The sequence below is a fragment of the Myzus persicae genome, unplaced genomic scaffold (genome assembly GCF_001856785.1).
Source record: "Myzus persicae strain clone G006 unplaced genomic scaffold, MPER_G0061.0, whole genome shotgun sequence".
In the NCBI taxonomy this organism is placed as follows: domain Eukaryota; kingdom Metazoa; phylum Arthropoda; class Insecta; order Hemiptera; family Aphididae; genus Myzus; species Myzus persicae.
The window spans coordinates 393-19,383 of record NW_019100598.1 but is presented as its reverse complement, the minus strand read 5'-3'; the positions used below and the strand labels follow the sequence as shown (position 1 = coordinate 19,383).

Genomic DNA, 18,991 nt, shown 5'->3' with positions numbered 1-18,991 from the left:
TATAGTAATACCTAGTTTATTTTAGATAGTAAATAATAATTTTCTTAATCATATAATACATCATAAATAATAAGGAGTGCAAAATGTTAACATTATATCATCATATTATCATTGTTATTAAACTAGGCATGATGCGTGTAAATTATTTCAACAGAATGTTATACTAAATAGTATAATAATTAATATTATTGAGCACATTCATTAACATTTTGAAGGTGATTGAATCTGAAGATAAATGCTGACTCCACACAACGAATGACAAACATATAGTTGATAAGAAAAGCATTTGTCGTTTAACTAATGTTTATCGAATGTATACATTTCCAAAACACAATGAGGTGCGCAATTTATTTGTGAAACACGATTGCGAATGTGTTAATTTATTAGTTCCTCTTGTATGGCAAACGCGCACGATTGTCGGTTTATTGATGACAATTTTTTTAGCGGAAAAGACGAAGCGGTGTTCAACGTTTTCGAAAGTACCTTTTTCCATTGCACGGTGGTGGTCATTTTTATAATTTTTTTCCTATTTCATGCGGTGTTGAATGATAGATTGTATTTATACCATATCTCAAGGCACAAAAACAATCATTAAATTCAAGGTTTGATTTAAAAAATATTTGCCCCTCTCCGAGACTTGTTAATAAACAACTTAGGTATTTTGTTGATAATTTTTGAAATAAGGTACATTTTTTTATTCATAGTAATTCATGATAATCATTAGAAAAATAAACTTTAAAATATTGAATAGATTATAATATGTTCTTCATATTTCTGATGCATTAAATTATTACGATGTAGTATTAGGTATGCATTAGGAACAGGACCCGGCAACGTCAAGTCATGAACAAATACAGGTACAAACGATTGAAATCGTGCCATTCGCCTATTCACAATCGTATAATTAAAATAATATATGGAGTAGGTAGTCAATTTATGAAAATGGAGAAATTCATTGAATGTATGACCTACATAATATCTACGCATGGACCTAATTGTTAAAAGCTACCTGTTTCATGAGCCTAAAATAGGTAAATAATACAATATTCATAGGCTCCGGAAATGTATATTACCTAAACAAATTTAACTTTATTTCTTTTTATATATTTCAAGGATAACACAATTATTACCTAAAAATATATTTTATTCATACAATTTACAGTTTTGCGTAAACATAATAAAATATGAATTTACTAAGCTATTGGAAGAAATGTAAAAAAATTAAATATTAGTGTTTTTTACTGTCGATCTATACCATGCAATAAAATATATAAAATTCCGGGATGGTGCCATGCATTTGTACATAACAGTAAATTTTAAAAACAAGGTACACTGCCTAAATTGTTAGTGTGTTGCACCAGTGTTTGAACTAACAAAATATTTCCAATGATTTACTGTTTAATTTTTATACTCAATCCAAAGATTAGAGATTTTCATACAGTCTTAACAGTTCATTTTGAATTTTAGACACATATAGATACATAGAAGTGTAACAAGACCGCATTGGGTCGTGTTCAAAATAAAAAAAACGTCTACCATTATTTCTCGTAGTTTTAGGTGCAGTATCTTCGTATAAATCTGATTCAGATGGTCGTTCCCCTGGTGAAATACATCCTTAGTTGTATTTACGTATTACTCTTAGTTACGTGTCACCTATTTGAATACATTCACAAGTGTCTGAGTATTAAAACGAGTGCAACATGCAAACATACATCTCTACATAGATTAAACCATTATAAAAAAGTAGATGGTATAAGACCATGTTTTTGTAATAATGTAATGGCTATTCTTTCGTTATAAACAATAGAATACAATTTGGCCACCGATATTTCAATTTTTTAATAAAACAACATACGAAAATATGCTCACACTACAACGACACTGTTGAAGTTGAACTACTTGTGTAGTATATCAAAAATCATTAGTCTAGTCTAACTTTTCTATACAATATAATTTATTATCAAATATCCAGCAAATAAAAGGTACATTACATCATAAGTACTCTATCTAATAAAATACTCTTATAAAATTAAATATTGTAAGTAACACACTTATGTTAAAATTTCGCTGTAGGTCAAATATTCAATGAATGTTAAAAAATAATAGGTATGTTTTAAGGCGCGTATTAAAAAAAAATGTTTTTCCTAAGAAACATGTGAACACATAACATATTACATATAGGTACTGCATAACATCTATGGTTGTTACACAATATTGAGGTAGGTACTTAATATATTTGTTCCTATACACTGTATACAATGACATATTTAACAAATATTTGTTTGTACCTACGGTTTTATAATTTAAGACTACCTATTTCAGTCGTAAAAAAGCTGTTTACTCATAGTATAGTTACAACATACATTTTTTTTACATTCGACGATTCATTAGTCCCGAAAACAAAAAGAAATCTACAGCCGAGTCTTATAACATGTTTATATTAAATAACTTATAGGTACCCAACGTTTTTTTTTTTAAAACCCAAAACCCCAATTGTGAATACGCCAATGTATATTATATAAAATAATATTATTTAACACAATAAAGTATAATAATAAAAAATGTATTAATGTTTATAACATTTTAATTCTAAATGGATATGCTTATTTTTACAATTACTTATATTTTTTAAATTAAACAGTGATTGTATTGCATTAAAAACAAATATCCATGGAAAGTATTTTATGCTAAGATTAATCGAGTAGATAGGTACCTAAACATAAGTTAAACGTTGTACAATATAATTCTCATTATATGCGATGAAACAAACTTTATATTAAGTACTGTGACTGATCCAAATCCATTATAAAACAGTTTGTCGATGAAAACAAAATAAAGTCCATGAAGCACAAAAAAAACGTATACGGTATGTGTTTGTGTAATACCAATATGGTTACGTACCTAGGCAGGTGTCTCATAAAAATAAGCTAATACAATGTTGGTATTCCCGGTGCATTCCATTTATATATCGGTGTAGGTACATCTACGTGACTACTCGTAACTACTTAATACTTTTACAGCTTTTTTTTCTATATTACTACATTATAATATGATGCCTTCGTGGATTAATCGCAATTACATTGTGTCGTTACAAGTGCTTATGTGCGTAATAAATGAGTATGAAAGTTATTTTATTAATTAAGAGTAGAATATATTATGTAGGAGTCCAAATAGAAAGGTTGTATTATAGGTGTTTTTGACTATTTTACAATGTCATATCAGAATCAACCCTAATTATCGTAACAGCTAAAATCATAATTATAAAATGGCCTTCGTATAAAATGGAAATTATTGTCCAACAATGGAATCAAATACATAGTTAACAAAGTGTACATACAATTGAATATAATTAATATTATCGCAATGCAATTCAAAGCACGAATATAAAATGTTATTACATTACACCACGTACTATCGGTACGTATGGGCAAATAATAACAGCTATAATTAACGTTATTAACAATATTAAATCAATGGACAAATAATAATTATCATTATATACCTATAATATATTAATAAACGACGTATTCATTCCTATATCCTCACCAAATGGATCGTTTAGATTATTTTCAAACTACCAACCAACGATCATAATCTTTTAGGTAGGTAGGTATGTTATATAGGTACATTGTTTGTTTTTAATTCTAAAACCGAAGATTAAGTATGACACACAACAATATTACAGTGTCTTTCAATGAACATAACCATATCTAGGTATGTAATGCCAATAAGTAATTTTTAGATTTAAAACGACCTCTAATTGGCGGAAACCATTAGGTGTATGGCATATGGTATAAATATAGTATGATAGTAATGATAATTAAAAAAAAAACATACATATTGCATCAGTGAACTTATTACATAGGTGTAGGTAATATATTATTATGACTTGAAAAGAAAAGAAAAAAAAAATTAACTGAATACTATCTTAGCATATATAATAGTAGTATATAACGGGATTAGGAAGGTTATCATTGGAACAAGACAAATCAGTATAATATATTATTTACGGCCGGTTGATATACATGATGATGATATATTATAATAATAACCTATACGATTGATTGAATTAAGTTTGTCGAGCAATACGCGATCGTCTAAAAATATATCTAAATAATGTAATTTTATAATATATAATTTATGTATATTGCGTGTTAAGTTATACATTATAATATACGGTCATTGCGTTGTCGTAGCGGACACCACTGCGTATAAAATAAAAATAAAAGTATATTATTATTCTATTGAATGCGAGTCTCCGGCTTAGATCAGGCGGAGAGAAGAAGTAGCGTTACTGATACATTTTATTAGGAAACACAGAGCCGAATACCAAAACCGCCTGATGGACTTGTTGCCTAGTAATATGTATCTGATTGCCAGCACGACAAACACCATTTGGCTAGTCCGGTGCAGGTAGTACATTCTGAAACAATGAACAAGAATGATAAAATATTAGGCTATGTAAGTTTTTGATTAAGTAGTCGTCCTTGACCGTTCACATTCCTTCGATGTACCGTTTTAATCGTTAATTCAAGTCGTACTCGTCTGGTTTTTAATTCCTAATGGATCGAAATACCTAACTCGATTATTTTATGTTTTTTTTTATCAGTGGGGTTAGTAAAAGCACTCAACAAGTTTTTATAGATTATAAATTGAACATTGTGATTTTGACAGATATTATTTTTTTATTTTCCAATAGCTATTGAAAAAATCAAAACATGGCGTAAAATGAAAACGCGTGCATAATGCTGATGATAATATTTTCAAAATATATACTTAAGCTATGTCAATCGACAATCAGTGTCAACATCAATCATTCATAGAAAAGTTTAAAAATTATATAAATATATATGTTGAGTGATCGATTTTACGGAAGTAATAAAGCTTGCAGACATTTATAGTTTACAAAAGCCAGGCTGCGATGCTTCAGCTGGTTTAGAAAATCCAACCAGTTAATTTAAAAAAACAGAATTAAAAATGCTACTAGATAGACATAATTGATGTTATTAAATAAAGCAAAAACAATGCAAAATTATTTGAAAATGTCGACCGATGCAAGTATTTTTAAAAGTGCAATACAATTTTAGGGGTGGGGTTTATAAAGTATAGGCAATTCAATCAAACAGTTAATAAACTGTACATAATTGCATTCCTAGATAGCCTTTCAGGCTGTAAACAATTAGGAAGGGGCGCATCCAGCCATCACCCCTAGTAGAGGAAATGGTTATTTTATATAGACAGCTGTCAAAATATTCTTTCGTAAGACTATGTTAGTTTATTTAGGTACGAATAAAACCAAAACTTAGTTCTAAACATACCGTCTCAATCGCAATTTAGCGTTGGGCACAGTGCTTGGGTGGTCTTTGAGGACAAACTGCCTGGTACCCCATATGTATGACTCGATGTAGCTCCGCCACTCCAGTTGAGACACGTCAAAATAAAATGTCTTTTGGTCATTGGGGTCAAGTTCGGTGAATAGTCTCTGCACGTTTGTGTTCTTGAAATTCCATTCGTGCGTGGTGAAGAATTCTAGACATGACACCGCCTTCTGAAGCCGTTTGTGAATTCGAACTAATCTGCATGTATACATACACAGGAAAATGATTAAAATGTATTATGATCTGTCTTGGTACTTTGTTTACTTATTTAAGTACACACGAGTATCGACAATTGTAAATTAATAAACATAATTGGTATTTTTTTCTCCGTTGCATAGAAGAATCAAGCTCACAAATTGCAGCTAATTCCGGTATCATAGTCGATAATAATTAATATTTATCAGTAGCTATTCAGTATTGGACTATTATTACCTAGTTATTATTATACAAGGGATAAGTGGTAAGATATATCCAAAGATTTTGCAGAAACAAGAAGGGACCTAATTTAGAACTACAATCTATAACATACCAATGGGTAATGAATATTAAATTCATTAACATATTTTGCAACAAAAATTCATATTTTTCACAAGTTCCTTTTTCGTTTGGTCCAAATTAAGTACCTACCTAAAGGTAAGCTAACTCTTTCATATTATAGATACATTTTTTCAATTACCTAGTGATTACTTATAATATTTAATGATAATATGAAGAATCTTAAACCTTTAGGTTGGGGTCACAGAAGCGTTTTATACTTTTATTAACGCAGGTTAATAAATCCGTTGTTGAATCTTATGATAACCATTATTGTCAATGGTCACGCACTCAACGTCCGTTCGGCGTCGCTGACATTCGGATACACGTTATAACGGAAGTTAACTTTTAACATATAATGTTTGATTATGACTGGCGCTTGTGTGACCCCATATATCGAGTATAAGTATTTAAATGTGAAACACATTGATTTGTTGTGCTTGGGACCCTAGAAAGGTACATTCCAAGTACAAAGGTCGATTCATATTTATTATAATGGTCAACTGATACCTAATTCAAAAATTAACTCTTAATTTTAATTGTCATGTAATTTTGTTAATTATAAGAACATACTAATAGGTAGTTATATTTCATATTTTTAGTGTATAAATTAATAGTTAAATAAATCTCAAGAAATGTTGTTGGTGGTTTAAATTCAGATCTCACAATTTAACAGGTAATTATAAGATAGTATTAAGTAAGTGTAGTTTTATTGTGTGTATTGTAAACTTCTCCCAAAGAACAGGTAAACACAAAATCACACATGTAAACTGCCCCCGAGATTTTGTCAAGTGATAAACGTGATATGTAAATATTAAAAATGAATAGCTACATTTTTGCAAAAAGAAACAAAATTACTAATCTAAAATTAAAGTATCTAATTTATACTTAGTCAAATACAGCCATAGCATATGGATAATTAATAGAATAAAATTGAAAATCAAAAAAATATACAATTTTAAAAAGTACAATATTAGGACAAATAATAACATATTGTTGGTACATACTCATCAATTAAAGTTTGACCACTATTATAATTATTAATTCAATTTTGTAATTTTTTGGTATTTAAAGGGTTCATTTATAAAATTTGGTTTTGTATACGTTTCTATTTTAATTTATTTTATTTTTTCTATAAACATGAAAATATTTGGATGAGTTGTATAAAAGCTGGAATTGAAGTGAGAATGAAATGACGCCCAACATTAGTGGTTACAGTTTGCTCTGCTGATGCTTGAGCCCATATTTCAGGTGAATACTGAGCTTCTTCACTTATATATACATCTACCAAATAATCGGCAAATAGTGTCATTTTTTCTATGCCGGGTGTAGTGATAACCATCAGTTGTCGTATACCACAATATTTATTCAATAACGTTTCGGTATGTTTATAAATACCATGGTCTTGGACAAAAATAAAATTTTATTGAAAAAGTACACAATCATAGATTCTACTTTAATAAGTTAAAAGTGTTGTACAATTTACGAATGAGGCGCAGCTAACATAATACCTTTTAAACAAGGATAACAATTTGAGAGGAGTTTGCAAAAAAAAGAGGTCTTATGGGCGTAGTTTACGTATGCCCTATAGTTTTACATGATTAACAACTGAGAAGTAAGATTATGTTAAAAATCTTAGTCTTATAATTTTGTATGTTTGGAATGAATAGTAACATTGATCATACATATATTAGGCACGCAATGTAGATATAATGATATATATGATAAAAATGATGTTATTGGTCACCAATAAAAACCACTACCAACTAGTCATTACGAATTTGTTTGTCATAGTTTTCTGGGGTTAATATTATTTACCTTCCTTAAACAATTAAAATAAACTTAAGATCATTTTTAAAGTCATTATTATGGTCAAAAAGTATTATAGAAAGTGTATTTGGCTCTTTTTGTAGCATTAAAAAAATTAATGTTCTATGGCTTTTAAGTTGGTAAAATACATGTGTATGAAATAAATAATATGTTTGTACATAAATATTAGAATGTAATTAAACCTAGTCTAGAGTTATTCTAAGCGTATGACTGTGTTAACAATAGCAACTATGTATCCAAAACCCGAGTAACTTATAAGTTGTAACCTGCATTCGGTTAAAAATAAATTGTCATCAATCTTGTCATACTCTAAATTCCAAACCCTAGGTAATCCTATCTTGGCGAGTGTGCGTGTAAGTACTTGTAGTCCGTGTCAAAAGTCATCATTTTTTTAAAATTTATTTGGGATACCTGACATTTTTTTCTTTTTATTGTTCATGGTCCCGGATTCTCTTAGTTACCAGATTGGCCTGACCGATCTATGCTCATTTTATAGACACTGTCGTACTGGCATGTGTAACTTGCAGTTAAGAAACCAGTAACTTGTGTTCTTGAAGTATATTTTTATTTATTATTATTGTTAACTGGTGTATCGTATAGTTAAATGATAAATCTTTTTACTATTTATTCATGCTTATGACTTTATGAGTCATGTTATATAATAGGTATAATCTAAACAGTATTTCCCTTACACTAAAAATTAAAATTATTATATTTATGGGTTTAGACATGAGTTTTGACAGCGTACCAATACATATTATTAATTCGGGTGTTTTCCGTTATAGTTATTATGAATCTAATAAATATTTTAGTAACGATGAGATACTGCATTTGATTACTTATGTGTATTAATTGTGCAAATATATATTTATTGTAATAATAATAAATATTTGTACGTTATTCAATTTAAACTATACAAAAATGTATTTGCCACTTTGACATTCTTGAATTTATTTTCAATCATACTTACAATTTCAATTAGTAGATTAAAGCATAGTAATATGATTATAATATTACAAGGTTAAAGAATGTAAAATATTATTATTTTATCTTTTTTACATAATTTAATGAGTTTTTAATTATTAAACTTTTTACTATAAAATATAAACTAAAACTGATGTATTAAGACGATTCCGCGCGACTGGTATACTTGGCCAATGTTGGTCACTGGTGGCCAGTGACCAGCCGTGTGGAAAGTTGAACTGGTACAAATGTTGGTCACTGGCCGTTTCCCGTCGATTGTCGGTGAATGGTGCACAAGTCAAAGAACGGCCAGTCATTATTATTGAACATTGGTTAAGATCACCAGTTGTGTGGGAGATATAACCTACGACCAGCCCAATATTTGCCAAGTGCCACATTGGCCAAGTACCTACACCAGTCGTGTGGGACCGCCTTAAAAGAACGAAGATTTGAAAAGGGACATTTCATCAAGGAATAAACAATTAAAATTATCATGTGTAAGTACTTCATACATTTTAAAACAATTTAAATGTTGAAACTTGTCTAGATATATTATAATATTAGTAATAGGTACATGTTACATGTTACTTATTTTATAAAATATATTTTTATTTCTTTTCATAAAATGCAAGTGGCTGATCTAATCAACGTCAAATCTAATTAAAAAAAATAAAAACAAAGTCTTTATACTGTTTTTGTCGAAAAGATGAAAAAATAACGAGTTAAATTTCCTCACTTCTGTGAAGATGAAACAGCAACAAGGGACAAATTTATAGAAAATAATAATTATAATTTATGAGTTATTACTGTTCAGTGAGTATATAATATAACAACTAGTATTAATTAATAATAATCCCAAGTTGACTACTAATATGAAAACGTGACTAATGTGAAACATCTTTTATTTTGTTCTAAAAGTAAATTACTAGGAAGTAAGACGTTGGTAAATGTTTATCTTAAGCCATCGCAGTTTGCTATTTATTAAGGAGCAAAATTATTGGCAACCTAATTCACATATTATCGTTTCGACGTCGAACGATCGTGTGAGTATGTAGTAGTGTAAATGGTTATTAGTGTGAGTGGATTGAAAAAGGCGCACGCACTCGCAGATGCCTACATGCCATTAAATTAACAAATAACGAAATATTTTGTTGTCCGTTTCGGCGAATAAAAATGACTTCACGGAAATATGGATTGCTCGTTGACCACTGAATATTTTTAGACAATTTATTTTTTAATAATTGACAAACAACGACATTTTGCAGAACGCATTGAACTCGGAGTTTTTATTTGATTGTGAATAATGGTAAAAATTATTTGTAAAAGAGCTAAAACTTGTTTGTTTTTTTTTTTAAGACTTATAATTGAGTTTGACATTAAAATAATGAAAAACAAAGTTCGATGAAGGCTGTAAAATATCAAATTTGGTTGAGAATCCTTATATCCCGTAAAGAGTCTATTATTGTGGTCAAATTCACATTATCGCCGGGAGCCTTAATATTAATGTTATTTATACGAATTGGTTAAATAACACTTCTTAGGCATAAATAGCCAAATAGGTCGTAAATAGAAACTTAGTGTAAATTCCTCTTCTATTTAACATCATTTCAATAAAAAGACAAACATATCAAGGTGAGCTTTTACTATTGGTATGATTGGTATACACACATGTCATAATTATTATACATACTATTTTTATCGTAATAAATTTTATATATGACACTTATAATTATTATAATTATTAGCTATAGCTAATCTAGTGATAAATATGATTATCATACCAATAGTTCAAGAGTCAAAGAATATTTATAATTTTTGAAGATATGGTAGTATATAAGTTCTGTTTATTGTAACGAGACACCACCCTGTATATATTTTAAGGTTAAGGCGTCGTAGTTTATTCAAAAACTTCAAAGTAAGCTTTGACAGTATGCCGTAGTTGATGTGGTGATATTTATTTCTCTTTAAGCTTAAAAAAGGTAAAAATAGAAATGTATTGAACTTTAATATGTTTTGAGGGTTGAATAATATTTAATGGGAAAAATTTGCTTTCAAGTATGAATACTTTGAAATACTTTTTTCCTGAGAATATATTATATCACTGTGGCAAATATTCCAAGGTTAACAATCAATTTTATAAAAAAAATATAATAATATTATGAACTTGACATAAAAAAAATGTAATTTTTCAAAATATTAATAATAAAAAAATAAAATAACCACCTTTTATTTAGATATATTAAAGAAATAAAATATTAATAGGGAATCAAAACGTACAAGGTACAGCATGAAAAATTGGCATTTAACAGAACCAATATTGTGCTGTTTGTTTAAATTAGAGTGACCTATTACTAAATTCAAAAGTAAGAATATTATCTAAACATTTTTGTCGACATTTTAATTTTAAAGTAATTTGTAACCGTAAAATATTATAATTTTTAAGCACTCATACTTCTTTAAAACTCAAATATAAACAGTGTTGTAAAAAATACTTTTAAAATAAAGTATTTAAAATACCTCCCCAAATACTATAAATAGTAAAGTATTTGAGTAATACTCAAAAAAATACTTCTCTGAAGTATTTAAAATAATCTTCAAATACAAAAAAAAAAATCTCTTTAGTTCTGAAATAATTTGTTATAGTAGAAAATTTGTATATTGCATTTCATAAACATGATTCATTCAATGATCAAAAAACTGATCAGTCATGTTAGTTATTTTTTAGTGATAGTTGCACCACAACAATGAATTTTTCCTTACATAGTTATATATTTTTAAAGCTATATTATGTATTTGTATATCCCATACGGTCATCGATCTTCGTCCACGATAAACGATAGTGATAATTGATAACCATTTTCTTGGTAAGTAGGTACCTAGTACTAATAATTAGTAATAATATTTTCGCATTCCGAAATGGTAAATAGTTATAAATCAAATCATAGCTTTATTTATATTGGACGATAAACTATTTCCTGGGGAAAAAAACATTTAATCAACGAAATCCGATATCAAATTGTCCATAAATTATAAATATATAACGTTGAAGCATAACCACGATTATTATAATATAAGCGACATAGTATGATCGTAAAATTCCAGATTTGGATCAAGTCTGCACATACGTCACTTACTTATCCGTATTATCATATTGTCATTCAATTATTACTACAATATACACTACGCTATGTCACGTGCTTACCGAAGGATCTGACCTTCAAAAAGTTACGATCATACCTTGTTGTATATCATGACCATGATGGCACGGTATTTTTATTTAACAAGAATTATAAATGAAAACAAATTAAGAATTAAAATAACAAAAAAAATTATTCAATAAAATAGTATTCAATAGTAAAAAAAAGTATTCAATACGGAAAAAAGTATTTGAATACTTTTACTCAAAAACTTTACAACACTGAATATAAATAACAGTCAATGAGATGCCCTTGATACATTACTTTTAAATTTGATAATAGCTTAATTCACTCTAATATTAAATATAACAATACAAAATAGTTTTTGCTAAACTCAGATGTTGTACGTTTGTGAGACAAAAATATATAATTAAAATAAATATTCACAGATTGTAATCACATAAATTTCAAATTAAGAAAAAATATTTTTGGTTTTATTAATATGTGGTTTTTTTTATTAGGTATATTAGAGAATATGATTATATATATATTTTTTATCATTCGTATAACGAAATAAATTCATAATACATTATGTTTTGTATGAAATGTATACTATTATTCATTAATTTTAAAATTAAAAAAAAATATAATCTTGCAAGTAATTTCATTATAAAATGTGTCCATTTGTATCTTGTATATTATAATTATTTGCTCATAGGTACTTATAGTAGTATAAAGATTTTATTTTTAAAATCTACCTTCATTTATTAATTTATTACTTTCATTTTTGAATTTCTTAAGAATACATTTATATTTTATGATAAATGTATATTTTTTAATTCTATAATATTGAGGAAAATAAATTTCCAACTATAATAATTTTATCGTATCAACGACTTTGAACTGATTTATTATTTATACATTTCTATTGATTGTCCCTAGTTGAAACCTATTAAAATACTATAATTTAAAAAGTATATTATGATGGGTGATGACAATTTCTAGCTGTAAAAACCAAAGACTGAAAGGAAAATGGTATATTATGTTTTATTATAATATGCAAAACTATGATTTCATATTTAATGCTAAAATGTGATAGCTGGAAATCTTGGTGACCAGCGACCTTTATATAATTATACATTTCTGATCATCTGATCTATTTATATAGACTCTAGAGTAAATAATCAATTGAAAAAAATTGTTTCTATTTGTTTTTTACTTTTAAAAAAAATGTATTGTCACTGATGCTTCTTCGCCAGAATTTTTTTTAAATTGACATTTGCTTTTTAGAATTTACCTGTTAACTCACTAACAATGTAAAAAAAGGTCGCTCATGATCGAGCTACCAACTATCATGCAAATATTCCCTCACTGAAGCTGAAATACGTGAATTTGACACGCATTGATGTCAAACGAACCCCTTGTCGTTTACTGTTAACCGTCAATGGTATTATCAAATTCTATATAGTTAGGTATAATAGCTTTCATCGCTTACAACCAATAAAGATTCATGTTTTTTTTTTAGCGGTAAGTCACTATTATGTTTAAATAAATACCCTTAATAGTTTCTATAGTTCACTGTTGACCTATATAGTTTTATAGGATAAAAATCAGGCATGTTTCCCAGTTATATTGTTATAATTTCAATCAGCATCGGTACCTAATGCATAAAATATGCGTAGGCGTTTATAAAATCTTACCTCGGTTGTCTACCGGTAATTTTGGCGAGCGCGTCAATGACGTAGGCAGGGGCCATCTGAAAAGCTGCTACACACAAATAGTTGACGACTCTGTTGCTTTTGAAACTGCCACCAGGATACCACAAAATGTCACTAAATGGGTTTTCCAATATGAACTCATGGCCCAACCGTTCGATGTCTTTCCAGTAAATCGGATTCGTGGTACCTGACGTACAATGATAGATTTCTATGCCCTTTGGCCTGCCAAAAGTCAAAATTATTAAATATGTTTATATAATATGAAAATAATATATAATACTAATGCTATATATTACTAATATATATAAGCTGAGTAGTACGTTTTGTAAAATTTAACCTGAAGGCTCAAGACCGAGACAGATCGAAAGACGGATGACAAAATATCACGAACTGTATAATAACTCACGATAAAATGTATTTTTAGAGTTATAAATTATAAATTAATAATTGTGGTTGGAAAATTTGATTCAATATTAAAGCAATACTATTTATTCCCTAATATTTATACCTAATGTTATCATGTGGGGTAGTCATCATATTATTATAATTAAATAATATTGAGTTAACATTATTTTCGTTCTAGCTATTGAGGGGTGGGTATACTAAAATTATCATTATCATCAAACTTTACAAACTTTTTACAATGAGAATAGCTTTTAGTTTTGTTGGAAATAATAAAAGTCGCTATGTGATTACAAACAATTCATTCGAGAATCATTTTGAGTTAATTTTCATGTTGTAGTGACGGTTAGCCTGAGAAGTGTCCAGTTGAATTTCGATTAGATGGAGAACTAATAGTTGGTACAGCTTACGTCGATTTTTGAATGAGGTTTTTAAAATATAAGTATCGATACAATTATAGTTATCTATATGAGATGAGCATTTATTTTTGATCCGTTTTATGAATGGCCATGTTAATTTTACAATATTATAATTATAAATAAATTGGATTTATTTTTCTAGAACATCGGCTATAATAAAATATTGAGTAAAACTAATTGAAAAATTAATTACAGTTGTATAACTTTGATTAGAATGTGTATTAATGAAATAATGATATTATCTATTATTTTTTAGAAATGTTTTTATTATAAGGTATAATATAATAAGTTATAAAAGAAGGAACAGAAAGTGTGCAATATTTGTGTTGAAATAGATTATCATAATTTATAACAAGATAAGTTTCCACTTTACCACCGTTGTACTTGTGATTATTGTTCCAAACTATCACAACCGTATTTAATAATCCATATTAAATACAATAAGTATTTTATATTTCAAATAAAAATAATTAGTTGGAATATTCAAGAATGTTTTTAAGAGACTTATGTTTATAACCATCTACAATCCATAGAATATCTGCATGATATTATTATTATATCGCATCCATTGTACAGTATCGTGGTTTTCAAATGGTAGTAACATATTGTATTACTTGGTATAATCAATTGTATTGGTCATTTCAGTAATAATGTAATGCATGTGAGAACTGCGAAGTACAGATGCAGAGATTCACAGGAAGGGTGGAAGGTGGCATATTTTGCATATTACAAGTAGGTACATATTATATGAGTATACCCAGAATCACTGTTGAATGATTGAGTGCCAACCACTCAAAGTGATTACTTAAATATCTAATTAGGCATACAAAATGAGATTTATGTTGAAAATAAAAGTTAATTACAATACATTTAATAACGCAGTAATTAAAATCAGAGTGAAACGTTGCTAAGTATATTCTCATATGCAAAATACGTAACCAAAAGTGTTGGGGCACTAATCCCACTTTGCTGACTTCGGCGTTGGATAATGGTGTGCAGTGATATTAAATTCAAGATAAAAAACATATACATTGCATTCGAAGAACGATTCTGAGCGAAGCGTGGTTAAAAAAAACTATGATTGCGATATTTCTTTATAAATGTTTGATTACCATTGACATTTTTACCGTAAAAGGAACTAATGAGAAAACCGAAAAATCACTTTCTGTCAAGACTCAAACTCTGATATTCATAAAGACAGTACATGATATTTCTTTTAGCTCTCCTGATTGTACTCAACGAAGTGTTCACAGTAAAATATAATCCAAGTAAATTTAAAAAATAAAATAAAACATCATCGTAAAACCAATAATTTCCTCGCTTTGTTCAGAATCTAATATGTGCGTGGCAAAATAAAATATACATTTTAAGGCTCAAAAGAAATGTGATACCATAATACAATTGCCAGTAGTAGTCTACAGGAGTGTACTTGTACTTATCTAAATTGACATTGGGTTTTGTATACTCGATATAATAATACATTTAATTTAATTTTGATATATACTTATATGTCTGTTTACTTCAGGGATTTATACGACGGACAATTGTAAAGATACTATCGTTATTAGGAAAACCCATTAACTTGAATTCATGCAAATCACGTCATCGGTTTATTTACTTTCAATGAAACGTATTTTGGATTTCATGTTTACGAAAACTAAAGCTGATGATGTCATAGTAAAATATGTTACCTATTGGTGGCCGTGTACCAGGCAGCCGATATTAATAAGTTGATACATATATCTACTGGGACCAGGTCAGCAATCAAGTCCTTGTGACACAGCAGTGTCCTCAGAACCCCTTTGCCGGCGCCAGCCAGCAGACCCGTCGGCCCATTTAAATTGTCTACCCATCCTAATATCGGTTCTCTCCACGATGCGGTAACTGTGTTCGTACAAAAAAAAAACAAAAAATGCAATAAATAAAAAAAAAATTGAAATAAATAATTAAGTGCAATGCGTGATTTGAAATAGGTGATGTATTTTATGAGTACAAACCCTTATCATGTACATATAATAATATATTACAATTCCCTGTACAAAAGTCAACTGTAACTTACCTATTGAAGGTCTGACGATGACTATGGGTAATCCATCGCCTAGTAGTAACAACATTTTTTCCGCTAATGCTTTCGTGAACGTATATGTGTTTGGCCATCCTTTGATAATCCTGAAAAACAAAACCAATACGTTTCACTTGACCGCTTGATCCAAAACTAACATTAATGTTCAATATTTTACATGATAAATTGATATTTTATCGAAATATTTATTTCTATTAAATATTAATACTGTCATTATGTGTCATTATGGTCATTTATAGGTATAAGACAATTATGCTCTAATCGAGTTTAGAATTTAAAAAATCAGCTTCAATTAAATACACATGCATTTTTGTATGTATTTAAAATTCCAACGGCCCTCTAACATCTATAAATATGTGCACATATCTAAATTTAATTACAAAAACACTATACATATTTTTTAATTAGATAATTATTAAAAGAAATAATAATAATTAAGTAGTTTTAAATATTAAATGTGCTTATAGGTGTACAGTATACAAATAACTCCTCTTTAGTTTGATAAAAGAAACTTTAATTAGTTTAGTTCTAGATAGGTAGGTAATAATGAAATGTTCACTCTACAAAACAGGGAAACATCGACTGTTATATTTTAATGTCTGTTTTAATTTTATTTTTCTCATACAAAATATAGTGGCGTAATTTTAATAAAAATAATAATCGTGAAGTAAATCAACGTTAAAAAGTGAAAACTGAGTTTCCACACTGAGATGATGTAATTCTCGTATTAATTATGCTAAATTGCTATTCTAGCGTAGGCATGTGTGTTTGTATGTTATTAATAATTTGGAACTGTATTCAAATGTCAGAAATATCTTTAAGTCCAATCGTTGTTAATCCTATCACAAACATGTCCATAGAGCTTTGCTTAGAGGCCAAACCCTACCCTGACCCGCCATCTCAAGTGATACCGATGCGGTTAGTGCAGCAAACGCAAGGACTGCAGCCAAATGCGCGCCTTTAAGCATCGGAGTTCGTACAAAGTATTAAATTTAACTCAGTTTTAACATTAAATCAATTAATTAAATTGCATAGCTTGATTTATTTAATTCAAACACTGGGTGCATACGTAATGTTGATTCACGATTTTATCGTTTCAACTCGTGTCTAACCTTAATAAATTCATTGAGATTTTTAGCTAAAATTGAGTAAACAAATCCTAAACAACAGCCCAATGAGATAATAATTAATATTTATATTCAATAGCCGTAAAAACATAGATCTTTTATATTATAAATACATTTTACTGGTTTTAATTACAATTCATATCTTAACCATCTGTACGAGTAGTGAGACATGTTCAGTCTCATGATTTCATTAGAAGTTTTCATTCACTTTAACTGCAACTCATTATTTTTACTTGTCAGTGTTTTAAATTTAATGAACGTATACTTTGTACTTATTCTCCAAACTGCGTAGAAAGAGCCTAATTAAGAGATAAACAATTTTAAGTTATGTCCCATGGACTGTGACGTGTATTGTTATTTGTTAATATTATTTTACATTATCACAAACATGATTCACCAAGCATGATCACCCCAACCCCCATATTTCTTTTAATAATGAATATTTTAAATTCCGATTTTGGAATTTTCAACTAAATAAAGTATATGTTTGCAAATACGAATTTAGATTTTAATAATATTTTAAGAGTAGCCTGTACTTCTGTAGCAGTTCCAACTTCATTTTTTTTTTCAAATTAAATTTACAATTTTTCTTTAAATTATTTGATAAATGACTTTTTAGAGAATAATGTCGATGTATCTACATCGAAATTCGAATGACGAGTTTTTGAGTTAGGTATTTAATTGTCTGTACTTATGCCTAATGATAATATAGGTTTGGATCTATTATTAATTCAAAAATTATTTTAATTTATTAGTATTCATCTATCAACATTTTATAATTTTTAAAAATTGTTCGGAGTATAATAAATACTAATAATTCAATGTAACATCCAATTTACAATTTTTTTAAACTGTTTTTAAGGAACATTTTATAAATTATAAATATAATATTATCATTATTAATATTATATTTCTTTAGCATATATTATATATTAATAACTCATAAACTTCTCATTTTCATTTTTATTTAGTTCAACATTTTCAAAAAATTAATTTGCTTAACAACTAACAATAAAAAAGGTTGGTTATCATTTGAAAAATTAGTTTGTACCATATGAAATGGTATGAAAAATATAAATAATTGAAAGCATAGCATCGAGTATACTAAAAAATTTTAAGGATTTGAATTTGAATAAAAAAACAGTAGTATGCATACTTGGTGAAACACTCAATATACTTACCTATTATATTCTATATTTCAACTATGTTTAATTACCTATTTTATTTTTCGTTACACATATTTTATCGAATATTTTATTTCAATTTTGAATCTATAAAATATGCCCCCCTCCCAGGGAAAGAATAGCCGCCTCAGCGCTGATCGTCACCAGAATAATTATAGTACCTATATGTTATAAATTCAACTACAGCTCTAAAAGCTCCTGGTATCATAATATTGC

The 18,991-nt window shown here is 28.2% G+C and overlaps 1 protein-coding gene across 1 annotated transcript; it reads right to left on the bottom strand.

Annotated features, from left to right (window-relative positions):
• Positions 1-1,252: 1,252 nt before the first annotated feature.
• On the bottom strand, positions 1,253-16,569 carry LOC111035844 (putative fatty acyl-CoA reductase CG5065). Its single transcript, XM_022317638.1, has 5 exons — positions 16,441-16,569; positions 16,073-16,265; positions 13,543-13,782; positions 5,319-5,576; positions 1,253-4,423 (listed from the first exon to the last, which is right to left on the bottom strand). Exons 1-5 carry the CDS (start codon positions 16,493-16,495, stop codon positions 4,264-4,266), a joined length of 906 nt encoding a protein of 301 aa, XP_022173330.1. The 5' UTR covers positions 16,496-16,569; the 3' UTR covers positions 1,253-4,263.
• Positions 16,570-18,991: the final 2,422 nt, after the last annotated feature.

Excerpts from the sequence above, each read along its gene's own strand:
- LOC111035844 (XM_022317638.1), bottom strand. The coding sequence starts at position 16,495 with ATGTTGTTACTACTAGGCGATGGATTACCCATAGTCATCGTCAGACCT. Across the intron at positions 16,266-16,440 it reads CATCGTCAGACCTTCAATAG|TTACCGCATCGTGGAGAGAA; the intron begins GTAAGTTACAGT and ends GTACGAACACAG. Across the intron at positions 13,783-16,072 it reads TGGTACACGGCCACCAATAG|GCCAAAGGGCATAGAAATCT; the intron begins GTAACATATTTT and ends GACTTTTGGCAG.